The following is a 27,092-nucleotide window of genomic DNA, read 5'->3' on the forward strand; positions in this document are numbered from 1 at the left end:
AACTTTGGATTACTATTAATAAGTGCAACAGAATAACGATGTATTCTTAGAAAACTAGATTAAAAATATAAAAACAAAGTAAAAACACTAAAGTTGGAAAAGACAGCCAATGATGAAGCACCACACAAGGCTTCCCGCGATTTAAACTTCTTTTTGCGGTGGAGTGGTGGGGCTGAGGCGTCCTTTCTAATACTATATATGACACGATTAACAATATAATATCCAGACCACTTATGTAAGTGCAATGTAAATTTTAAAAGCATAATCTGTTTCACGCTTTATTCCATAAAGATTGAGTGCAATAAAAAGTAAAATTATTTTTAAGCAATTTTTTCATGAAATGTTAGATTGGAAATTACTGAAAATATCTATTTTTCTAAAAATAACAGATTCACTTTAGTCATACACATGAATAATAGCTTCCTGTTGGTACAGCACAATTTCCACAGCTGTCTAGAGCAGCAGTTAACTAAACTGTGAGCTGCAGCTCCCTGGGGAGGCCTGACTGATGTACAGAGGAGCCGTGGTTTATTCTTATATTAGATGAGCTGATAGCATAGCTGGTTTTAAGAAAGGTTTGGACAAGTTCCTGGAGGAAAAGTTCATAGTCTGTTATAGAGAGAGACATGGGGGAAGCTACTGCTTGCCCTGTATTGGTAGCATGGAATATTGCTACATCTTGGGTTTTGGCCAGGTACTAGTGACCTGGATTGGCCACCGTGAGAACGGGCTACTGGGCTTGATGGACCATTGGTCTGACCCAGTAAGGCTATTCTTGTGTTCTTATATCTTTTACAATAGTGTTTATGAACATGTGCTACCGAGCCGCTTGTTGGGGGTACGTGGTAGTGCTGCCTGATTCATTCAAATTGATTCACCAATTCACTTTGGTGAATTGATTTGAATGGATTCATTTCCTCCAGGTCGAAGCAGCAGCGGTGCTGCTACTGATCTGCCCGCTTGGACCTTCCCTCTGCCTCGTTACTGATGACATCACTGATGTGACAGAGGGAAGCCCTGGCGGGCAGGCTACTGAGCAACCTGTATATTGCTACTGTTTAGGGGAGGGGGCGAATCAGCGACAAATTGGCATTGAATTGGAGGCGGGGGTGGGGGAATCAGCATCGAATCTCATTGCATTATCGGCAGAAATTCCTGCATGCTGCCTGCACTGACTTGGAAGTCTGTTCGCAGCAGAGTGGAGACTTCTGGGTTAGCGGTAGGCAGCAAGTGATAGTAACTGCCGATACCACGACCCAAAGAAGCAAGCCTTGGAGTACAGGGAAGGAAAAGAAGGATATCTAATGGCACAGCGGGAGGGAAAAGGTAAAAGAAAGAAAATCTGGTGACACAGGGGGAGGAGAGGGGAGAGTGAGAAAATGGGGGAGTAGATGGAGACATGCATGGTGAGTGGAGAAGATGAAATTGCAAATAATGGAGAGGAATGGAGAGATGGTGCATGGAGGGGCATAGAGAGATTTGACATAGGGCACAAAGAAGGGAGAGAGAGAGGTGTTTGACATGGGGGTAGATGAGAAGGTAGAGAGATCACAGGAGGTCGAAAGGGAAAAGGAGGGAGATGTTGGATCTAGGAGCAGAATGAAGTGATGGAGAGATGCACAGAATTCTGCCAGGAGAAAACAAAGAGGTAGAAAGGAGTGAGAGGGAGACATGTTGGATATGGTGGTGGAGAGGGAACAGAAGGGACTGATTGAAGGGGATGCAAGGGGGAGGAGGAATGTTGGACATAGTGATGGAGAGAGAGATGCGGCATTGTGATGAAGAATGGTAATAGAAGGAGAAATGGGCATGGGGCTGGTAGGCAATGGTCATAAATGATGCACATGATCCAGGGGATGGGAGAGGGTAAAATGTTGGATGTGGTAGTAGAGGGAGTGGGAGAGATGCATCCTGGATGTCTCTCTCTCTCTTTCCCAACTCTCTTTGCAGTAAGGGAGGGAGACATGTTGCCAATGGGAGTGAAGGAGAGAGGAAGAAAAGTTGGACTTGTGGCGGGATAGAGAGAGCTGTTGGTTGGGGAATGGAATGAGGTCCAGAGGAGAGGAAGCATGCAGGAGACAGAAAGAATGAAATATTGAATGTACAGTCAGAAGGAAGTGCAACCAGAGACTTATGAAATCACCAGACAATGATAGGAAAAATGATTTTATTTTCAATTTAGTGATCAAAATACATCAGTTTTGAGAATTTATATCTGCTGTCTATATTTTGCACTATAATTTTCCGTTTTTCTATAGTTGTTACTGAGGTGGCATTGCATATTTTAAAGTCATCTGCCTTGACCTCGGGAATATAAATAATAATTAATATTTTCTCTGCGTACAGTGTGCTACACTATGTCCAACATTCCTCCTCCCTCTTGCATCCCCTTCAATCAATCCCTTCTGTTCCCTCTCCACCACCATATCCAACATTTCTCCCTCTCACTCCTTTCTACCTCTTTGTTTTCTCCCTTCAAGAGGGCATTTGTCAGCCGAAACCAGCGGCCACATCGGCGGGGCTCAAGAGCACTGCTCCGCCCATCCCCCGAGCCAGCAGGGGAAACTTTTCCAATTGCTAAGTAAAGTTTAATTGCTAGCTCTCAAAAAAAAAAAAATATAAATAAATAAATATAAAAGGCAAAAGCAAACAAAAAATTGTGTTAAATACTTGTTGAATCTTATAATTTGTTAAATGCTTGCTATTTTTTAATATTTGATAACTGTTGCCGATTCTTAAATGTTTTATTAATTGCCTATTGTATCTAACAGTCTATGCTAATTTGAGTACCGAATTGATAGCCGGATTATCTTCATTCCCCTTTCACTAGATCTACTTCAGAATAACTCCAATTTAGAAACGCTCTACTAGATTTGTTCCAATATCGTTTGTGCTGATACCTAGTACGTTTATTGCCTAGCCGCTCCTCTATCCTTACCTCAAACAGGCCCGTCTAGCCCAAAGATCCCCCAACTCTCATCATGAAGCCACCTTCACGGCTCCTTCTTCTCCTACTCTGCTCTTCTCTCAAACTCACCCCCTGCCTGAAACCCCCTTCCCCCAACCTCCTCGACCCCGCAAATGTCCGCAGTACCTGCCCTGGCCTCAGAATTCCCACACTGATACGCCACAAACACCACCCATCCTATAAAAACCCCTGTAAAGTCAACCATGCCTCTCTAAAACCTGTCCCCGCCTCCACTCTCCCAGACCTTACCTCTGATTCTCTCACCCCAGTCCCGACATTTTATTGCAATGCCAGATCCGCTTGTAATAAGATTCAAATCTTAAAGGACCTACTCGAGGACTCAGACCCCGGATTCCTATTCATCACAGAATCTTGGATCACAAAAGATAACCAATTTACTCAAAACGAACTTTGCTCCCATGGCTACCAAGGCTTCTTCTCTCCCAGACCTAACCGAAAAGGAGGCGGCCTGGCTCTCCTTTTCAAATCATTCCTCGATGTCCAGCTCCTTGAAAAGGGCAGCCTCTCCTCATTAGAATACATGTTAGCCTCAGTTAACGATGAACTCCACCCTCATCCACTGGGTATCCTGCTCTTATACCGCTCACCTACCCCTTGGAACAATTCCTCCGAACTCGTCTTTGAAACATAACAAACGCCTTTCTCAAATTTCAAAGATTATTGATCATCGGAGACATCAATCTCCACCTTGACGATGTCACCAGCAAGGATGCAATTGAATTTAATAGCTTCCTCTCCTCTTTAGGCTTTCCCCCACCACACTCCCTCCAACCCACGAAAAAGGCCACACACTAGACTTCATCAATTTTCTAGATCTCACTAACCACAAAACCTCAACCGACGACATTCGCTGGGAAATCGTCCCCTGGTCCGACCACTTCCTAGGGGCTTTCTGTCTCCCAATCTTCATGTCACATTTTGGGCCCCCATCCCGCACCTCAAATTCTATTACCTTCCAAAAAAAAATCTCGAGCAATCTGTTCTGGACCAATTTTCTTGACAAATTTTCCCCCATCCCTAAACCAGCAGAACCAGAAACTAACTGGCAAAACTGGGTCGCCCTCTCCGAGTCCATTCCCTCGCCCCTCTCTCCACTAAAACCATCTCCTATTCCCGTAAGGCCCCTTGGTACCTCCCATACCACAGAGAACTGAAACCGAAATGCCGAGCTCTGGAACGAAAATGGAAAAAATCTAAATCCCCTACAGACAGACACTCCTGGAGGGTCAATATTAAATTCTACAATACTGTTCTAAAAAAAGCAAGGAAAAACTTCTACGGTGACAAAATCTCCAAATCCAACAACCAGAGTAGCACATTATGTAACATTTGGCGTTCCTTAACCTCCAAAAATGACTCCATCCTCCCCTCCTCCCCCTCAGCCGATTCTCTAGCAAAGTTCTTCAGTGATAAGGTCTCCACCTTGAGGCGCTCCTTCCCACCTGCAATCTCCTACAAATCTTTGATTCCAATCGACCCCAACCCTATCCCAATAGACTCCTACCCCATCCCATCCGACAGATCCTGGTCTTCCTTCGAACTAGTTTATGAATCCCTGGTCCATAATCTCTGCCTCAAATTGAAATCCTGCAACTGTACCTTGGATCCATTCCCCGCCTACCTTTACGAGAATACTCCCCCTCAGGCCATCTCATCTCTTACCATTCTCATAAATTCCGCTCTCCATTCTCCCCAGAAATGGGCCATATCTCCTTAACCCCACTACTGAAAAAACCTGATCTAGACCCCTCCACACCATCCAGCTACCGTCCAATAGCAAACATTCCTCTCCTTACCAAGATGCTAGAATCCATCATATCCACTCAACTATCTTCCTACCTTGAAAAATTCACCATTCTTCTACCCTACCAATACGGCTTCCATCCCAACTTCAGCACCGAATCCCTTCTGACCTCCTTAATCTCAAAAGTTCAACATCTCCATTCTCGCAACAAGTTTGCCGTCCTTCTTCAATTCGACCTCTCTGCAGCTTTTGATGTCGTCCATCATGATATCCTAATTTAGCAACTCACCAAGATAGGCATTAACTCCACAGTCCTTGACTGGTTCTCGAAGTTCTTACACTCCCGCTCTTACACAGTCAACATGAAGGGCACTTCTTCCTCCCCTTGGAACCCAATATGTGGAGTCCAGAAGGCTCACCTCTCTCTCCTATCCTCTTCAACATTTACATGTCCTCCCTTAAACTTCTCCATCTCTCCCCACTTGAAACACTTTACACTTACGCAGATGGCATCTTTGTTCTCCTCGAGACCGACTGGAACCTCACTAACCTCTCTGCGAACATATCCTCATGTATATCGAACCTTCAATTAGAGAATGACACGGTGGCGGTTTACCCGCGGCTACCGCTTATAGCCGCGGGTAACCCGCCAAAAACGGGGAATGAAAATTAGCAGCCTCTGCGGGGATGGGGACAAGGCCATCACCGCCCCGTGGAGCGGTGAATGGTCTTGTCACCGCAGTGAAGCATAAAGGATCGTGCGGTCCCCGAAGCCCCCACCCGCACACCGGCTCGATTGTTTAACTAGCTTCCTCTCTCCACCTCACCTTAGTTTGCCGGCTTTCTTTTTCGGCGACCGGAACGCTTTCAAAAGAGCCGCGCATGCGCGGCTGCTCAGTATTCAATCTTCTGCTCTGACCCAACCGGAAACAGGAAGTTGCAGCAGAGCAGAAGATTGAACTTTGAGCAGCCGCGCGTGCGTGGCTCTTTGAAAGTATGCCGGTCGCCGAAAAAGAAAGCCGGCAAACTAAGGAGAGCTGTAGAGAGGAAGCTGGTTAAACGATCGAGCCGGCGTGCGGGTGGGGGCTGCGGGGACCGCGTGTTCTAGCTCACACAAGGAAGGAGGAGGTGAAAGGGAAAAGTTTCTCTTCCTTGGAAATGTGGAAGGCAGAGTGGGGAGAAGATGCTGGAAGGGAAGAAGAAGACAGATGCCAGACTATGGGGGAGCGGAGGGAAGAAGATGGGTGCTAGACCAATTGTGGGAGGGGGTGAAGGGAGAGGCACAGTAACAGCAAATGGAAGACGCAGAGAGAAGACACACAGTGGATGGAAGGAATTGAATGAGAAAATGTGGAAAGCAGAAACCAGACAACAAAGGTAGAAAAAAATTCTATTATTTCTTTATTTTTTGCTTTAGGATAAAGTAGTATATTAGTTGTGTTGATAAAAATTTATAAACAAAGCCCTGCCAGCTGAACATCTCTTTCTCTAGTTCAGCAGCAGGAACTTTGATTTATAAGAAAGGAATAAGCTAAATATTGCAGTACTAAGGGTTATATGAATGCTGCGGAGACGGTGACGGGGCGGTGAAGGGAACGGCGGTGACAGGGCGGTGCAGAGGATGGTGGGCCGGGGACGGTGCAGTGACGGGGACAGATTTTTTCCCCGTGTCATTCTCTACCTTCAATCCTGGGCCCACACTGTGCAGATGAAACTGAACGAATACAAAACAAAACTTCTCTGGCTCGGCCCAAAACTGGACCAACTGCCCACCTCCATCCCACTGTCCTCTGGCCCCACCCTGCATTTTGAATACTCAAGTAAAATTCTGGGAGTCATCATTGACTCTACACTTTCCTTCAACGATCACCTCAACTCCCTAATAAAAAAATGTTTCTTCAGCCTTCACATGCTAAGGAAAGTGAGAACCTGTTTCCATCAAAAACACTTTGCCGTCCTTGTCCAATCCACTATCCTTTCCAGACTGGACTATTGCAACTCTATCTACCTAAGCCTAACAAAGAAATACCTTCAAAGACTCCAGCGGATTCAAAATGCTGCTACTAAGCTTATCTTCGCAAAAAGCAAATTCGACCACGTCTCACCACTTTTGTCCAAGCTCCACTGGCTCCCGATAATCTCCAGAGTCCACTTCAGATGTGCCTGCCTTACTTTCAAGATCCTACATGGCATTCTCCCCCCCCCCCTTTTATTCCTCTTTCTTGGAATTCCTCTAACCCCAATTCCACCAGATCTACCCAAAAACTGAAACTTTCCTTTCCCTCTCGAAAAGGCGTTTCCCTTGTAGGAAAACTAGGTTCCTCCCTCCCTTTCAGAATCACTGAGCTCTGGAACAATCTTACCTCCTCTCTTAGGAATCTGAGCTCCCTCCAACACTTCCGTAAACATCTGAAAACCTGGTTATTTTCAAAAATGTAACTCTTCATCTCTCTGGTTACTCTGTCTTAAATTTTCTCTTCATTTACTCTTTTCCTTTCACTGGAGTTCCTTTCTACCCTAACCCTTGTTAACCGTGTCGAGCTTTGCGAATATAGAGATGATGCGGTATACAAATCCAAGGTTTAGTTTAGTTTGTGTTTTTTTTTAAATTTTGTAGTTATATTATGTATTAAGATTATATTGCGTGTATATGAAAAATGGATGGAATAAATTGCATTCCAATTAGTACTACTATTATGGGGTGGGGTCTGGACAGGGGTATTCAGTTTATATTTATTAGACTTGGGGGGTACTTGGGTTGATGAAGTTGAGAAACTCTGTATTAGATTACAGAGCTATCATTTGACCTGGGGAGCAGTGGAAAATTTTTGAAACATTAAGTGAGCCGTGAACAGAAAACATTTGAAGACCACTGGCCTAGAGCAGTGATTCCCAACCATGTCCTGGAGGAACACCAGGCCAATCGGGTTTTCAGGCTAGCCCTAATGAATATGCATGAGAGAGATTTGTATATGATGGACGTGATAGGCATGCAAATTTGCTTCATGCATATTCATTAGGGCTAGCCTGAAAACCCAATTGGCCTGGTGTTCCTCCAGGACAGGGTTGGGAACCACTGGTCTAGAGCAAATTACTGTGGTTACCATGTCAATCCACTTGATTATATCTTGGTGGAATCCTGCCACTTAAGGATATCAGAATCATGTTCATGTACCTGTTGAAGCTTGGAGATGTCTTGATGGACCTTCCATTCCAACCCAATGTGTTTATTCTAAACTGAGGTGATTCTAACTAGAATTGGGAGAGGAGACCAGCCAAGTAGTAGAGTCTACTTATCAACCTTCTGATTTAGGGACAATCTGTTAATTTCTTAGTGTTTTTAGAAACCAATTTGCCCCAATTCACACAGACATCAGATAGCCTATGTTTTGCTTGCGCAAGTAGAGATGGACATAATTTTTCCTCCAGTGCAAGGAAGCTGCCAAGCTAAGGCTCTGAACCATCTCAGTTGAGATTATTCTAAGAGACACTTGTTAGGAATTGCCAGGTAGAATAGCAAATATAGACTTCTCCTGGTAGTGAGTTCCCAAGATAGATCAGTTTATTACACATTAGAAAAAGATACTAGTACTGTGCCGCAGAAAATCACAAAGTAATGTGATATCAGATGCTTTTTTCCCTTTGTTGGAGGAAAGGGCTTCTGTACATGTATTCTCTAATATCTCAGGAGGCAAAAATTTAGTAGGGATCTAGGATGTATTATTTCATAGCTCCATCTTAACATATATTTGATTTCTAGTCCTTCAAGATTTATCCATTAAGAAAGCTAAACATTTGCCAACTCAATGTCACAGAACTATTACTTTCCCTTATCCTTATGGGAAGGAACTGTCCACAGGGAAACTCCATTCTCAGAAATTCAGAGCAAAGGATGTCAACACGACAACACCTGCCATTTGGAAACCCAATGGGGCCAAAGTGAGGGAGACCAGAAAAAACAGCCTTGAGTGTTAAATCCAGGAGAGAAGCATCCCTCAGAGGTTCAAAAGGAGCTCTGGCAAAGCCAGACAGCACCGCGTTAAGGTCCAAGGCTGGGAATGGATTCTTAATGGGCAACTGGACCTAAAGATCCTCCTTCAAAAACAGAGCAACATCCGGATGCAACACCAAAGAGAACAGACAATCCTGGGATCTAAAACCGGACAGACTGGCCACCTGGAACTGCAGAGATGCCACCATGAGGCCTTTATCCAGACCAGCTTGGAGAAAAACAAGGATCCATGACACCGGAGCCAAATAAGGGTCCACCTGTTCCTGGTCATACCAGTGCTGGAAGGTCTTCTACACCTTATCGTAAGCCAAGACCGTGGACGACCTCTTAGACCTGAGAAGTGTAGCTATCACAAGCTCAGAAAAGCCTTTATATTCTAAGGCTGTGTGCTCAAAAGCTAAGCCATGAGCAAAATGACCCAGTTCCTCAATGGCTACCCGGCCTGAGTGAGAAGGTCAGGATAGACACTCAGGTGCAGACTGTATTCCACCGCTTCAGATCTGCATAACACAGCCTTCAAGGCCAATCGGGCACCACTAGAATGACACGGCCAGGGTGAGTCGTAATCCACCGAAGGACCTGGTCAATCAGCGGCCAAGGTGGAAACACAGAAGAATCGTTTGGAGGTCACATTTGTTCTAGAGCACAGTTCTTCAACCGCCGGTCCGCGGACCGGTGCCGGTCCGCAGAAAATTCCTGCCGGTCCGCGCAGGGCCGGCGAGATGGACGCTGTTAAATTTCCTGCCCTGGTGGTGTTCGGGGAAATCTTCTGTTCCGCCCAGCCTCGGGCGATCAAGACAGGCTGCTGACGTCGGGCATTCCCTCTGAGTCTCGCCTATGCGGAAACAGGAAGTTGAAAAAAATAGGCGGGACTCAGAGAGGGAAGGTCCCGACGTCGGAAGCCTGTCTTGATCGCTGCCCCTGCCGAGTCGCCGAAGAGGGCCGCGGGGAAGCGGCAAGTAGAAGGGAGATGCGCGGTGGTCAGCGTGCGCGGTGGGGGCAGCGTGTAGATTGGGGCCATCAGCAGCGTCTGTGCTGAGAGTCTGCCCACGTGCAGGATGCGGCGGATAGGGGCCTCCGGCTCGTCTTGGGCGGCAGGGCCTGCGGTGCAAAGTTTTTGCCGGCTTGGGGGGGGGGGGGGTCGCGAATGTGCAGGGAGCCTTCAACAGTGGCTGTCTCCTCTCCTAGCAGCTCTATACTTACCAGGGCAGTGATTCACTTTGGCAACTTTACCTTCCTCAGAGGCAGCAACGACTTAAGGCTGCCTAAGGAAATCACTGCTGCAGGCAAGTACTGAGAGCTGCTGGATGGAGAGGAAGCCACTGTTGGAAGCTGGGAAGCTGCTGGATAAAGGGAGAGCTGCCACTGCACCTGGAGGTAGAAAGAGAGATGCTGCTGGGAGGGGAAGAGGGAAAGGGATGGTTAGAGAGTTACTGTTGGATAGGGGGGAGGAGGGAAGGGAGAAGGAAAAAAGGAAGGAAACAGCTGGCAGGGAGATTAGAGGAGGGAAAGGGGAGAGACAGGAATGAGAAAGTAGAGAGAGATTGATGCTGGAAATGGGGTCAGCAGAGAAAAGAGAGAGGGATAAATATGCTAGATCTGGTGTAGGAGAGATAAAAATGAAGAAAGCAGTGAAGCTGGAATGAATGATGTAAAAAGGAGAGAGGAGGCACAGGCTGGATGGAAAGGAGAGAGGGGCATAGAAAGAAGTCAGATACATAATGGAAGGAGGAGAGGCCAGACAGTGGATGGAACGGGCAGACGCTGGAAGGAAGAGTGGAAAGAAGATGAAAGCAGAGACCACAAAAGGTAGAAAAAAAATCATTTTATTTCTATTTTGTCATTACAATATATCAGATTTGAAATATATATCCTGCTACTGCTAGAGACATAACTGGGGACTGCAAAGCCTAACACTATTTCTATCATGTGTGACTGCAGTATTCTGTTAGCATGATATTTCTGTGTAGCATTCTGTAATAATTTGGCTTGTTCAGTTTTTCTTGATAGTAGAGGGGATATATGTGAAGGGGAGGGGAGACAGGGGTTTTGTTGGTCCTTGCTCTGAATATTTATATTTATAAAATGACAATTGTACAGAATATTGTTTCTTTTTATACTTTAATAAAATACGTTCAATATAAAATCATAACTGAGGCTTGTGCAGATGGGATCAGATGGTTTGTGGGGACCGAGCTTGCGGAGACGGGCGAAAATGTGTTTTTTATTTCGGTCTTAGTAGTTTTGCCGGTCCACAAAAATAATTCTTTTATTTCTGCCGGTCCACGGGTGTAAAAAGGTTGAAGAACACTGTTCTAGAGCATCGAGTCTCTCGCTTCTGGGCTGAATCTGCAACTGAAGAAGCATGGTGCCTTCTTGTTTTGCGCCGTGGCAATGAGGTCGAGGCGGGGCTTCCACAGCGCCACACAATTGCCCGAAATTCCTGCTGCGCTAGGGTCCACTCTCCCGGATCCTGAGTCTGACGACTGAGGAAGTATGCTTGAACGTTGGCCACTCCGGCCACATGCCGGCAGATGACGTTCTGCCCAAAGGAAAAGAAGGCGAGCCTCCTGAGCCAAGGGAGAGCTCTTGGTTCCTCCCTGATGATTAACATAGACCACTGCTGTCGTTGATCGACCACTTCTTTGATGACAATGTACAACAGCCCTGAGAAGGATGACTAGAGAGTTGTGCGGGGACAGAAATCCCATCCGTCCCCACCCGTCCCTGTGAGGAATCCCTACATCCCCACCCGTCCCCGCGATGAATCCCCTCCGTCCCCGCCCGTCCCTATAAACTTCAGAAATTGTTATTTCATTTAATTATGCTGCTGAATTAAAATCTCTGGTAGAAACCCATTTACAAATAAGCAAAGAGACTTTATTAATTTGGAAATATTAATTGGGAAGAATACATACTTTATAAACGGGTTTCTACCGTTTATAAAGCGCTGACGTCGGAGGGAGGGAGGGCTTTGCTTAAGCCCTCCCTCCGACATCAGCACTGACATCGTGGAAGACTTCCGGTCGGCTGTGTGCTGCGGCAGGGCAGGTAGGGAAAAGAAGACGAACCTCGCAGCTCGAGTGCATCCAACCCCGCAGGAACCCGCGACCCTAGGGGGCGTCCCCACAGGATCCCCGTGACCCAAAGGGGGAACCCGTGGGATCCCCGCGGGATTCCCGTCGTCCCCATTCCCGTGCAGCTCTCTATGACGAACGCAGTGAGCCCCCCCCAACAGCCACGAAGGCCAGCACTGTGGATACTACAATCCAGGAGGCAATGCTTAATGGAATGCCCTGGCAGAGTGATTTAGAACGAAGTCACCAGGTCTTACTCACTCTGGCTGCTAGAGTCCATGGCAGACTCAGCTCTAAGTCATCTTGTTGGAGCGCACAGCGAGAGAGCAAGACATTCTGAAGATGACGCATGTGCACCCTCGCCTAGGGAACCACAGCTAGCTTGGCAACCCAGGAACCCAGAACCTTAGGACATCTCACGCAGAAGGGACCATCATCTTTAATATCTCCAAAATCTGTGCCCAGAGTTTCTTTTTTCCGAGCCGCGGGCATGTAAACATGGCCCGCCACCGTATTGAAAAGAACTTCCAGGTATTCCAGCGACAAACCAGCCCAGGTCTTCTAGTACAAGGGTGGCTAAAAGGTCGATCGCGATCAACCAGTAGATTGCAAGGGCAACGCGAGTCGATCGCGGAGCCCTTCCCGAGCTCCACGATAGACTCACATTGCCTTTGAATTTTCTCTGCTTCCCTGACACGCAAAATCCAGGCCCATGCAGCCACTACACAAGCATTCCACCCGACATCAATTCTGATGTTGGAGAGGAAGTTCTGGGCCAGCCAATCGCTGCCTGGCTGGCCCGGAACTTTCTCTCTGATGTCAGAATTTATGGCGGGGGGGGGGGGTAAGCTTGTATAATGGCTGCACGGCCTGGCTTTTGCGCATTGTGGAATCAGGGAGAAGTCGGCAGTCACAGCTTGGGGGGGCAGGGAGAGAGAAAGACGGTGGCTTGGAGGGGGGGGGGCAGGGAGAGAGAAAGAAAGACAGAGCTTCATGCTTCCTGGAACTAAACAGGCTGCTGTTCCTCCATTGACCAACTAATAGTGCTGCCTTCTCCGGAGAGAGACAGAGTGAGAAAAAGAAAGAAAGGGGGCATGGAGAGAGAAAGAAAGAGAGAAGGGGCAGAGAGAGAAAGAAAGGGGAGGGGGCAGGGAGAGAGGAAGAAAAAGTTGGACTCATGGAGGGACAGTGAGAGATGTTGGTTGGGATGAGAGGAAGCATGCAGGAGGAAGAAAAAAAGAAAGATTGGGTGCACAGACAGAAGGAAGTGCAACCAGAGACTCATAAAATCACCAGACAACAAAGGTAGGAAAAATTATTTTATTTTCAATTTAGTGATCAAAATGTGTCCGTTTTATTTTAAATTTAGAGATCAAAAATGTGTCCGAATTTATATCTGCTGTCTATATTTTACACTATGGCCCCCTTTTACTAAACCGCGATAACCGTTTTTTAGTATAGGGATCCTATGAGCATCAGGAGCAACATGGGGCATTCAGTGCAGCTCCCTGTGCAAAAATTGTTATCATGGTTTAGTAAAAGGGGAGGGGGATATATTAATCTATTTCTGTATAGTTGTTACTGAGGTGACATTGCACATTTAAAGTCATCTGCCTTGACCTCTTTGGAAAAAAAATAAAAATAAAACAAATATAAATTATAATTAACATTTCTTTGCGTACAGTGTGCTTTGTGCTTTTTAAATTTTATTGTTGGTAGATCATTGACTTGGTCATTTTAAAAGTAGCTAAAAAACAAAAAAGTATGGGCACCCCTTTTCTAGTATATGTAGTATTGTCTCTACCGTAGTGCACCTCTTTTCCAAGGGTGCTCTGAGCAACCAGTCAGCCCGATATAGGTGATCCTAGAACTCCATCGTCCTCAGATGAGCTGGTACTACCACCATCACTTTGGTGAAGGTCCGGGATGTGGCCCCAGCCCAAAGGGCAGGGCCGAAAACTGATAATTCTGATCCAGCACATGAAACCGCAGAAATTTGTGATGATCTGGAAAAGTGGGAATATGCAAATTTGCCTCTATAAGATCCAAGGAGGCCAGAAACTCCCTCGGAGCCACTGCTGTAAGGACCAACCACACGGTCTCCATCTAGAACTGAGGAAGCTTGAAAGCCGAATGGACGTGCTGCAAAACCAGAATCGGTCTCTAATCTATCAATCCTCTCTCAGGAGCGACAAAGCAAACAGCTTATCTGCCCAAACTTGAATATTCACTTGGCACCGGCTCTACTGCTCGAATATCCAGCAAGTGCTGAATAGCAGCCTGGACAACGCACTGTGTCTGGTCTGGTCTCCCGACAGTAGAAGATACGCACCAGTCTGACAAGGGTTGGGCAAATTCCAGCTTGTAGCCTGACTGAATAATTTCCACGACCCACTGGACTGTCATAATGCGCATCCAGGCAGACCGAAACTCCGAGAGCTGATCCCCTATCTAGAGGGACCCTTGGGTCCCTGGCGTCATTGGGTCATACAGGCAGATCAGGCAGGACGGGTGGCGGCAGGCAGAACGTGCCTGTAGCCTGGAACCTTAAGAAAATCTCTGCGATGAGGAAGGAGAATCTTGTCTGTAGTTATGAAAATTTCATCAGGAGTCATGCAAAGCAAGATGCCCAGAACCCTTGGACTATGCTCTACTATCCGGCAAGGTCTTCGGGTGACGGTCCATTACCGAATTCTTGAGGTCATTCGTACCCTTGCCAAACAACAACTGCCTCTTAAAAGACAGTCATGCCAGAGTTGCCTTGGAGGTGGAACACAGAGGCATTCAGCAGACCGAAATACAATATGCTGACAACCTTTGCCAGCATTTTCAAAAGATCATATAAGCCATCCACCATGTAGTCCATCCCAGCCAACAGAAGCTGAGGAAAAGGCATTCGCAGCTGAGCTAGACAGGCGCATGCCACATAGGATCTAGTCACTAGCAGCTTAATGCCTAAATTAGCCGGTTCAAAAACTTTTTGGAGAACCACATCCACCCGGCTGTCTTGTCATAGCTTTCAAATAACTCTCTCGTCACTAGGGAGAGAGGTGCGCTAGGTCACCTGAGCCACCAGAGAATCCCCCTTGGCTGCCACAAAAGCTGCTGACACATCCTGCGCCATAGAATACAAACTGGATATAGCCCAAGCATTCCGTAAAGGACCCTCCTGAGAGTCAAAACTGCTCCATAACTATGAACTCATATCTAGATGCCAGGAAAGGTTGTAGATTTGGATTCTACTGCATATTATTTAAAACCCTACACGGAGACAGCCCATCATACCTGAACAATCGCCTCATCCAAGCACCCACTACCAGACACAGAAAAACGCACTCCCCATTCATACCCCCCCCAATCAAGGAAGTAAAAAGAACAAAACTACACGACGGCCTCCTAGCCACTCAAGCCGCAAGGCTGGACAACCAGATCTCCAACCTTCTGATGACCACCCCAGACTATAGGACGTTCAGAAAAGAAATAAAAACCACACTTTTCAAGAAATTCCTGAAGCAGCAATAACACCACGACCTCTTAGTAACTTTAAAACTGACATTTGATCTACCCATTACTGCACTAATAATAACAAAAGAATCTCCAATATGACCACCTATTAACTCTCTTACAAACCACCCCACCCTCAACAACCCGCTAAATGTTCATAAGATCTACAACTTACCTCTCTAGCTAATCATTGTAACTCTGTTTTTTTAAATTAACCTTTTGTAATCCGCCTTGAACCGCAAGGTAATGGCGGAATAGAAATCCCTAATGTAATGTAATGTAATGTAATTGTGAACAAATGCTGCAGAGCCAGGGAGAAGAATTTGAAGAAATGGAAGGAGCGGGCTGGGTATCCAACTCAACTCCTATAAAAATGCAACAATTAGATCTGGCGGCGCCTCAAACTTAAACAAGTGCCTGACAGTCGGATCATCTCCAGGATCCTGAGCCCCAAAGGCATCTGTAGATCCAGCACCCAATGCCAGATCCCCAAATCCAGTAAGTGCAGCACTGGCCAACAAAGGATCCGGGAGATCCAGATCAGTCACTGGAACCCCTGAAACAGTCTGGGAAGGAGGAACCGATTGTATAGGCGGAGGCGTAGAGAACCCCAAGGACATTCAGCCGCCAAGATACATAGCAGGGGGAACATAAGAGCATCCAGCAGCCAGACTCCTGGATTGAAATTCAGACCAGAAAAATCTCATGAATTCTGAGAAGGTATCTGGATCCTGGGGCATAGAGTCACTCATAGATGACTTAGACTTGTACTTCTTAGGCTGCGAAGGATCTGTCTCGTGGATGACAGACGAAGCCACAGAACCAATTCCCAAAAACAAAGGTGGCCACCCCAACACTAGCTAAGTGGTTAATCACCTACTTCTGTGAAGGGGAGGCTGAACCAGTAGTTAACGCCTCCCCCCTCCTCCGACCATACCACGTGGTACAAAAACGCTCTAAAGGTGGCACTTTTGCACAAATTTTGTATGAATCCATATTAGGAGACCCTAAGGACTCTATTCCAGCAGTTTTGCTGGCAAAAAATCTAATTTTAAAGAAGCAGGGGCGAAATAAAAAAAAGATCATTGAAAATTGCAAGATGGCTGCTGGACCCAAATTCGCACTATAAATGGCACTTCCCGAAATAAAAAAATTACAAGAATAAGCATTTTTCAGGTGGGGGAACACAGAGGAACACTAGGAAACCTTCAAACCCTCTCAAAATTAACTTTTGAAAATCATCCTTGGAGCCTGACAGCGCCTCTGTAATCACAGATACCAGAGAGAGCTGCTGCACATGCTTCCCGCCTTTTCAATGGCCGGTTCAGAATTCACTGCCACACTGCTGGAAATGCATCCTCCAAGCTGATCTTCAGGCTGCCAGTCAGACTCCATTGTCTGACTATGTGTCCACCCCTGCGGACCCTGGATATGCATCTGGATGGGCGGAGGCATGAAAACGCAGACCGCTGAGCCCCCTAAGCGCGCTACACAGTCCTGTGCTCAATTCCCCGCTTAACAGAGAGTGAGACTAGGTCAGGGACGGCCCTGAGCTTCAAGAAGACTAAGCAGACTGGATAACAGGTACACCCCGAAGTGATCGGCCTGTCAGCTATAGACCAAAGTCTGTGAATTCTCAAGCAGGCAGAGCTTCAAATCTACTTCAAACATGAAAATATCCGTGATGGACAAAACTACGTTGAATTAAAAATAATAAAATGGGGAGAGCAGAATCCACACAGCTGCAGTCATGCGTGCAGAATTAAAGACTGCTAGAGGGCACTAAACTAGCCTGTGATGTACTCTGGAGTCAGAATGAAAAACCTGGAATGGATTTCTTCTGCAGCTCATGGGAGTAAGGTGGAAATAATCCTATGGTCTAGAACAGTGGTCCCCAACCCTGTCCTGGAGGACCACCAGGCCAATCGGGTTTTCAGGATAGCCCTAAAGAATATGCATGGAGCTGATTTGCATGCCTGTCACTTCCATTATATGCAAATCTCTCTCATGCATATTCATTAGTGCTAGCCTGGAAAACCCGATTGGCCTGGTGGTCCTCCTGGACAGGGTTGGGGACCACTGGTCTAGAATGTTTCACCTATTGCACTAGAAAATACCATAATTAACTTTTAAAGTTCTGCAAACAGATGAGCCTCCTTACTTGGCATGTCTTTTGAATTTATATGTGCCCTCAAGATCTCTTAGATCAGAAAATCTAGCAGTTTCTTACTTGATTCGCACAATGACACTTTCTGACATCCATGTTTTTTGGAATGTTATGTTTCCACTGAGCCACAACTATGCAAGAGTAATCTTTAGATGTCACAACACTCACAGACGTGTTTCAACATGCTTGCTACTTGCTTTCATACTCAGGTAGATAAAATTATTGAACATCCTTTGTATTAAGTGTAGACTTTTCCATGGTTTCTGCTCTGCAGATTGCTTGTAATTTGTAGTATTTGTGTCTTGATTTAAAAAAAGATGATATATTCATTTTCAATCTAGATGGGGACGATGGAGAGAAAATTTTGGCCCACAGTCGTTTCAAGAGACAACTGAACGAACAGGATGTGGAGATTATTTGTCGTACCTTGCTGGCCTACTGCCTTGTTCACTACAAAGGAGATGAGAAGATCAAAAGCTTTATATGGGACCTTATCACTCCAACAGAAGATGGACAGACACGGGAATTGCAGAACCACCTGGGTAAAGAAATGATTGCTATAATCCAAACTCAAGGGGTATGAGTGAAATGAATTTATTAAATTTTTTATTTAAGTTATTTGTATACCGCCTATCGATGGAGATTGTCTAAATGGTTTACATTCAGGTACTCAAATGTTTTTCCTATCTGTCCCAGTGGGCTCCTCAATATGTCTAATGTATCTGGAGCAATGGAAGATTAAGTAACTTGCCCAGGGTCACAAGGAGCAGTATGGGACTTGAACCCACAACCTCAGGATGCTGAGGCTGTAGTTTCTAACCAGATCCAGGTACTATCTGTTAAAAAGTGATTCATTAAAATATCAGATTCCATCAATATCCTTTTGTAGAATTAAAGTACTACTCTGGTACACTGTGACTAAAAGGATGATTTTAAATAACTACCAATATTTTCCTGGTTTCATTGTGCATTCCAGTCAAGTTCTACAACAGATTTCTGTGACTAGGTAGGATGATGGTCTAACAGTACATTCTCAGAGTGCAGGGTTAGAATTGAGTAGTCAAAAACAGCTTTCCCTCCTGGTAAAATAAAGTAGGAGGCAACTAATTTGGTTGTTATAAATAGTGCATCTTGTCTGAAATACTGTAAGCATGAGATCTTCTTGCTGATTTTGTGTGTAAGATCCATGAGTGGAGTGAGGCAAACACACTTAAGCAAGATAATGTATTCTGTGCAAAATTCAGAACCTTTTAAGATATTAAAAACCTGCCTTACTGTTCTGTGTTCTTATCTCATCATAGCAACACCCAATATGCAGATAGTTATTTTATCTGATTGATCATCCCATTCTGCTTTCTAACTTTGAATTCCCTTTTTTAATGATAAAAAGAAAATATAATTTATATATTTCCAAATCATACATAGTTCTTACCAGCAATACTTTCCATCAGATTTATTTTATCTGGCTCTTATCCCATGCAGGTTTGTCTGCCCCTGTACCCCGAGGTAGGAAAGGAAAAAAAGCAAAGACCCAGGCAAGCACATTTGATATACACAAAGCTGAATGGCTTCAGAAGAACAATCCAGAGCACCTGCTACAAGACGAGGTTATAAAAAAACAATCTAAAGCACCACTGCAATAAGTAAGTCACAATACAGAAAATGTTATGGTTAGAAAGAGTATGATCTTAAAGCTAATTATAGTTTAAGAAAAAAAAGTTTGTCGATTTCTCTTAAATAATCTTATGGTCAACTATTGTAGTAGGGTCCAATCTGGATAATCTATAACATTCCTTGCCATTCAAACCAGACCAGTCCACCTACTGGTTATTTACATCAACCAGTAAATAGAGACAGGAACAAAGTTGTTCTGTGTAATTCACCCCTTAATGGTGCAGTGCAGCCTTTGAGTGCTCAGTATTTCTCTGTCTCTAGTGGATTGGATGGATGAATGAATGGATGAACTGACCATGCAGCTCCTGGACTGTTTCTGAGAATAAAATGAACCAGTTGGAGAACTGGAAATCAGTTGAGCAAGGGTTCCATCTGGACTGGTTACTGAGGCAGCTTCGGACCCAGTTAAATAACTGGGTGTAAGTTAAGCAGTTATACCTCAATTGAGGTTATAAGAACCATTAAGAAAAATAAACCAACAACCCTGGACTTGGAACAGAAATGATATTCAGAGGAGTCCAAATTCTTCACTTTCCTCACTCCCCTTCCTTTGTTTCTTCTGTTATCTTCTGTTCCTCTGGAAGGAGTTTAAATGATTGAATGGGAAGTTGTTTACTCACCTCAGAACATTAGAAGAGCTTCAGACTTTGTTCCAAGCTTCAATACTGGTTAATGGAAACAGTTGTGAGTTGGTACCTGCACCATGGGAATGATCGTTTTCCTATTTTGTAGATAGTTCTAAGAGAGATTATGTGAGAGGTCAAATATTTGAGCCAGCAGCAAAACTTATTTCAGAGTGACTAAGCCAAAGCACCAGTGTTTCCTGCCAGCTCAGCCCTCATGTCTGAGATAATTTTCAGAAGATGTAAATTATTTAGTCAAGAAAGTCTATTTAGATGGGAAATATGTATCAACAGAAATTATGAAAGGTTGGTCAATGTTGAGACCTCCTTGTAATTTTCCCAACTATTCTTATTTATATACAATATCTTTTAACAGACCCTCAGAAATGCCACCAGCCGCTCAAATGCATATCATAGTGGTTGGATTTATACATTAATTCCTCACCGGGACAATCCAACTATTTTTTTAAAAATTTTTTATATTGATGATTTTCAAAAAGTGCATCAGTGCATAGATAAAACTTTTTATAAATAGCTTAGCTTAGGTGGTCCATTCTAAGGGATCCTGTCACCGACATGTTTCACCCTGCTCGGATTCATCAGGGTTGTAATCCCTAGAACATTAAAACCCATATTAAAACACTAAATCTGTGTAAGGACTAAACTCATTCAAATTATGAAAACCATTTACTTCAAGTTAGTAAAAATATTACCTCAGTTAGTAGTTGGTTTCCCACAACGCGACCACTCCCAAGAATTCAAAATGGCCGCAGTGTGTTACAGCCAAGATTTAAATACCTCCCCTTCCAGGAAGTCAGGTGACGTCCGGACCGCCTCCAAGCTGGTCAGCAGAGTCTATGCTGACATCAGCAAGAGGGCGGGCTGACAGCCCTACTAGGAAGGGAAACTTTTATGTTTATATCAAATCTCCCTAAAGGAGGCTTCTACAAATTTTTTAAAACACTCCCTACTTATCCATTAGATCACTAGGGGATGAAAATGAATCAGACAAAACCTCATATAAGTGTAAGCCACTCATAATTCCAGATTTAAAACCCAGAGGGATAACAGTGTTCAGCGATATATCTACCTCTGTTCCAAGAAAATACAGTTTAGCCTCCAGATCCCCCTCCACCACCTTGCACTTATTAGTTATCTATTATTCGCCACCTAATCTGATCCATCCTATGTTTTTTATGCTATCCAATGTTGGTACAAGGGGGGCTGACAGAGATTCAGTATTGATCCGTGACTTATGTTCATTCAAGCGTAAATGGACCGGACGTTTAGTCCGGCCCACATATACTAAGGAACATGGGCACACTATTATGTAAATCACCCAATCAGATTTACAGTTTGTATTTTCTCGAGTTTAATAATTCTACCTGTTTTGGGGATCCTGCCAACGGTCTCCTTCGATGGTATTAGGACAACCATTGGCAACGAGAGCATTTTGTATGTGTACCAACCATGTTTCAAGAAAACCTCGTCCTTCTAACACCTAGTCCAATAGTTTTTCCCCTTAGTGTAAGCTATCATAGGTGGCTCTTCCAGGCCCCTTAACGTTTGTAAAATGGGCCAGTGGGATTTAATGGAGCTCACCACTCCCTTAGTAACATCTGAATAAGGGAGAACACATACAAGTCTAGAAGGTTTATCATCAGGATAATCAACTCTCTCCTTCTCCTGTAGCAACAACTCTCGGTTTGCGAACCTTGCTCGCAAATATGCATTTTAATAGATTTTTAGAGGGTACCCTCTCAAACGGAAACGTTCCTTCATATCTGCAGCAACCTTTTTAAACTCATTCAGATCAGAACAGGTTCTCCTGGCTCTTAAAAACTGGCTCACCGGAAGACTAAACTTTAGCCTATAGGGTGGAAACTGGAGAAATGCAGCAGGGTGTTACGAGCAACTGGCTTTCTAAATAATTTAGTGTTTAATTTATTATCTTGCCTGGATATTAGAATGTCAAGGAACTCAATTTTAGTAGTGCTGTACGTAACTGTAAACTGTAAGTTTTCATTAATAGTGTTTAACCATATGTTAGAAGATCCATGATTGTACCCTTCCAAAGGAAGAATATATCATCTAAAAACCATTTCTAGTATAGGGATATTGGCAGAATATTGTAAAAAGAGGGGTATACTTCTTCTTCCTCAAACTTTCACCACATATAGGTAGCAACCGATGGGGCCAACGTGGCTCCCATAGCCACCCCTTGAACCTGTTGTAATAGGTGCCTTCATACTCAAAAGAAGTAATCCTCTGAGGGGCTGGTCTTGCTAGTAGGGTATCTCTAATGAATGTCAAGAGCACCTTGTTGCGGAATTTTAGTGTACAAAGATACAGCGTCCAAAGTGACCATAAGACAATTTTCAGGAACATTCCGGATTTTACTTAGAGACCATCAAAAAAATGAGAAGAAATCCTTCAAATAAGAACGCACTTTGATGGCTGCCCTATTTCAAGAAAAATATCTAAAAACTTAGAAAGAGGTTCCAGAAGGCTATCTCTAGTGTTCACTATAGGCCCACTGGAGGAGGCTTTCAGGTCCTTATGAATCTTCGGAACAAATTGATCTTAGTTGTCTTAGGAAATTTCTCTATTAAAAATTTATATTCACTTTTGGTAAGTTGACCTTCTTCATACGTCATAGTAATGAAGTTAAATATATCTGTCATCAATATCTCGCCTGGATGTTGACTACATATATTATAAGATGTTACATCACCTAACTGGCGACTAGCTTCAGCCCTATAGTTGGAACGGTTCTGGACTACAAGCGCCCCTCCTTTATCTGCTTTCTTTATAACAATATCATCCCTATCTGCTAAATCTTTTAAAAATTTTCAGGCATAATTCTAGATGCAGGTATCTCAAAGGAGTCTGAGATCTCCCCCTCCCCCTGTTTCTTTTTCTTCTGGAAAGCAGGAGGCCAGAAGGGGCTGACGCAATGTAGGTTTAGCACCCAGCAAAGATGGAGAGATTACCCAGATTTAGGCTGTGGTCTTTGTAGCGTATTTAGAGTAAGCCTGGCATTAAAAAAGCTAAGTGTGCCAGGCCCTTTATCTCCCTCTCCCCTCTCTCTGTTTCTTTGGAGAAATGAGAAAATTAATGAATGCAACATATCGTCATTCAGTCACGGCAGAGCCTGTACATTTCCAGTTCTCTGAATTATTACTTCAGTAGGTGGTGCTACATACATATCAGCTTCTCTCTCCTCCCCACTCCTTCCTGATCAGGGGAGCAATAGTGGGAACAGCCTGCAAAACTGGCTGTCTGCACCTCTACACAAGTGAAGCTTCCCAGAGTCTAAGCCCAGATTAGACTTGTGATGCTTGAAAAATTTTCTCCACACTGCAGGGTCAGTTTAGACAATAGTGTAGAGAATCTGTTAGGGTATTTATATAAAAAGTGTTTTAGTCTAGTATTTTAAGTTAAATTTCGGATTATAAGTGTAATGGGGGACACTGGCTGAGAGAAAGCTGCATGGAGAACCTCTATGCTAAAACCTGTTGATTTTTAGCATAGGGCTTCTCCCTTTGCTTCACAGCAGGCCAAGTGAACAGATCTCACTACAAGAGAAACAAGAGCTTACAGACAAGTCCCAGAGCTCAGAAAGACAAGTGAGAGAGAGTTCCTGTGTAGAGAATGACACGGGGAAAAAATCTGTCCCCGTCACCGCCCCGTCCCCGGCCCACCATCCTCTGCACCGCCCCGTCACCCGCCATTCCATTCACCGCCCCATCACCGTCACTGCCATCCCTTTCACCGCCCCGTCACCGCCACTGCCATCCCATTCACCGCCCGTCACCGGTCCCCGCAGCATCCATATAAGCCTTAGTACTCTAATATTTAGCGTATTCCATTCTTATAAATCAAAGTTCCTGCTGCTGAACTAGAGAAAGAGATGTTCAGCTGGCAGGGCTTTGTTTATAAATTTTATTAACACAACTAATATACCACCATAATGTTTGCGACAGAGGACAAGTATGCAATAAATGCATTTTGCTGTTTCAATGCCAGTGCTCAGCAGAACAACAGACAGCAATATGGACATTCACCTTATGTAGTACTTTTTTAATATATAAAAATAGGCAAAATTAGTTGCTGTTTTATCATTAATATTTTCTTGCCATTATAGTATTCTTCATTGATCATTTTTCTTTTTAAATTCAAAACAAATTCAACCTATCTTGTGTCCCAGCAATGAATTCATGTTTCACTCAATTGGCTGTTTCAAGGGAATTAACCCTCCAACTTCCATTTGCAAAAATACCCAATGTTGTTCCTTCTATGAGCAATATTTAAATTATGAGGAACAACATTGGGTATTTTTGCTGAATTGTGTGACACCATTTGGGCATGAACATGAAGATTGAAAATTGCCTGGTTAGCCCTGGACAGATGATTTGAACAGCCAGGAGCCTGTCCTGGCCATTTAAATCATTTTGAATATCTAGTCCAATGATAACAGGAATTAGGGTGATTATAGAAACATAGAACTTTGTTGATCAGCTAAAAACAGTGGAGACTAAGGGTCTATCAAGCTCAGCATCCTGTCTTTGACACTGGCCAGTCTTGGTCTTTGGAACTGCCCATTGTGTCAGAAGCAATAGGGATTAAGTGACTTGCCCAGGGTCACAAGGAGTGTAGTGTAGCTCTAACCACTGGATTTAGAAGTTGGCTTCTTTTGGGATCTTAAACTCATCATCGCTAGGACTCGAATCTGAGTCCGTGGCACCTAACATAGAATGAATTAGTATGGCAAAGTAATGAAGAATGCTCCAGCAGCCCCCACCCTCCCTCCACCTCACCCTATATATTCGTTCGAGTTTGCCGGCTTCCTTTTTCCCTAGCCGCACGCGTTCAAAAAGCCGTGCATTTAGCCAGCTCCCTCCCTCCACCTCACCTTAAATTTCGAGTTTTCCGCTTCCTTTTTCCTTCCGAGCCGCACGTGTTCAAAAATCCTTGCACGCGCGGCTGTCGCGAGTCAATCAAACTTCTCCTCTCCTGCAACTTCCTGTGCGTCAGAGGAGAAGATTGATTGACCTCGCGCAGCCGCGCAAGCACGGATTTTTGAACACGTGCGGCTCGGAAAAAAGGAAGCCGGAAAACTCGAAATTTAAGGTGAGGTGGAGGGAGGGAGCTGGCTAAATGCTACGGGCGGGCGGGCGGTGGCTGCGGGGACCACGCGATCCTTGATACCTCACTGCGGAGACAAGACCATTCACCGCCCCGCGGGCGGTGAAATGGCCTTGTCCCCGATCGCCGCAGCGACTGCTAGTTTTCTTCCCCGTTTTCGGCGGGTGACCCGCGGCTTAAAATGCGGTGGCCGCGGGGTAAACCGCCACCGTGTCATTCTCTATTCCTGTGGATCCTTGGGGGGGATGCTTGCTGGCACCCATCTAACCCCAGGTAAGCTCAAACCTAAATTTACTGGTGACCAGTGGGTCCACGGGGACCAAGGTACCAGGAGAGCCGAGTGACCGAAGTGACTGGTGGTGACCTGAAGAGGCATAAGAATTGCCATACTGGGACAGACCGAAGGTCCATAAAGCCCAGTAGCCTGTTTCCCACAGTGGCTAAATCAGGTCCCAAATACCTAGCTAGATCCCAAGTTGTAAAACAAATCTTATAGCTGCTTATTCTAGGAATAGGCAGTGGATCTCCCCAAGCCATCTCAATAATGGCCTATGGATTTCTCATTAGGATAATTATTCAAGCCTTTTTTTTAAACCCTGATAAGCTAACTGATTTTGCCATAATCTCCAGCAACAAATTCCATAGTTTATTTCTTGATTTATAAATTTTTATTCGTTTTTTACAACTTACATCAAATTGTAACAAGAAATAACATTTGAATTGGAAAACATCACTTGATATTTGCTATAATATCATCTGAAAATCATAAAATTTAACCACCCTTCCCCTCCCTATCACATCAAAAATATTCAATTATTATATTATACAATATACATTTTAATAAAATATATAAAAAAAATTACCATCCCACCCACCCATCCCCTCATATTCAATTATTAAGGGAAAATGTTTATATTCCTCATTACAAAAGTCTGTTAATGGTCCCCAAATCTCTCAAAATTTACCAAAATATCCTCTCTGTGTGGCTAATGCTCTTTCCATTTTATATATATGACATACAGAACTCCACCGAAAACTGTAATTTAATCTGCTCTGATTTTTTCCAATGAATGTAATCTGTTGAATGGCTACTTCCAGTCATAATAAGTAAAAGCTTATTGTTTTTTGAAGAAATCTGACTTTTCGCTCTCATTGACATGCCCAATAAAATAGCATCATATGTCAAGGCTACCGGGTTTTCTAACAACCTATTTATTTGGCCCCAAATTGATTTCCAAAAAGCCAAAATAAATGGACAATAGAACAGTAGATGATCTAAAGTCCCAGCCTCAAGAATGACAGTGCCAACATCTATTTGACTTAGAGCTATCTAATTTTTGTAAACGAACAGGGGTCCAGAAAGCTTTATGTAAGAGAAAAAAACCAAGTTTGTCTCATAGATGCAGACATTGTACATCTCATCCTCCAAGACTAAATTCGTTGCCCATTGAGATGCAGTAATTTGATGCTTTATCTCAATGCTCCAAATGTCCCGAAGACCAGTTTTTTGGTTTTTTATTCACAAATCCAGATATTAATTTATACCACTGTGCAGCCTGGTGTCCCAGGAAATCTACCTGAAAGCATAAGAATTTCCAAGCTGTATTGATTATTGAGATTATCTCCATTCAGGGAACCCAGCCTGAATGCCTAAAACTTGTGATTTACTAAGACCAAATTATGTTGCAACTGTGAAAACTCAAGCAGCTTACCATTAGATAATACATCTTCCAATGTACGTAAACCTGCCATCATCCAATGCTTCCAAATGATTTTAAAACCGCCAATTTGAATCTTGGAGTTTAGCCAAATAGTTTGATTTGTTGATTTATGTATTGGAATAGGTGTTAGATTATTTACATTATCTTAAGGTTAGATTATTTACATATCTTAAGGTGTTAGATTATTTTACATATCTTAAGGTTTCAACTAATATTCTGTTTTCTTTATATATCCTAGGCATCTTGATACTAAGAACATGGCAAAGTCGCAGAAGAAACATGAGTCGCCATTCCAACCATATCCAATCCAGGATATTTTCAATGGGCTCTGGGAGGACCCAATACATACCTTGGCGCATAATATAGGCTTGGCGCATAATATAGGCTAAGGGTTTCGATGTATGCTCAATAATGATACCTAGATCCTTTTCCT

The 27,092-nt window shown here is 44.1% G+C and overlaps 1 protein-coding gene across 1 annotated transcript in view; it reads left to right on the forward strand.

The window, feature by feature from the left end:
- The window catches only part of CHD9 (chromodomain helicase DNA binding protein 9), a 499,652-nt gene that overhangs the window by 329,759 nt on the left and 142,801 nt on the right, over positions 1–27,092 (forward strand). Inside the window, 4 exon segments of the mRNA XM_033940083.1 lie at positions 17,835–17,853; positions 17,855–18,035; positions 18,976–19,112; positions 19,114–19,136. Coding sequence (XP_033795974.1) covers positions 17,835–17,853; positions 17,855–18,035; positions 18,976–19,112; positions 19,114–19,136 — 360 coding nt within the window.

This window comes from Geotrypetes seraphini, chromosome 4 (assembly GCF_902459505.1).
Source record: "Geotrypetes seraphini chromosome 4, aGeoSer1.1, whole genome shotgun sequence".
In the NCBI taxonomy this organism is placed as follows: Eukaryota; Metazoa; Chordata; class Amphibia; order Gymnophiona; family Dermophiidae; genus Geotrypetes; species Geotrypetes seraphini.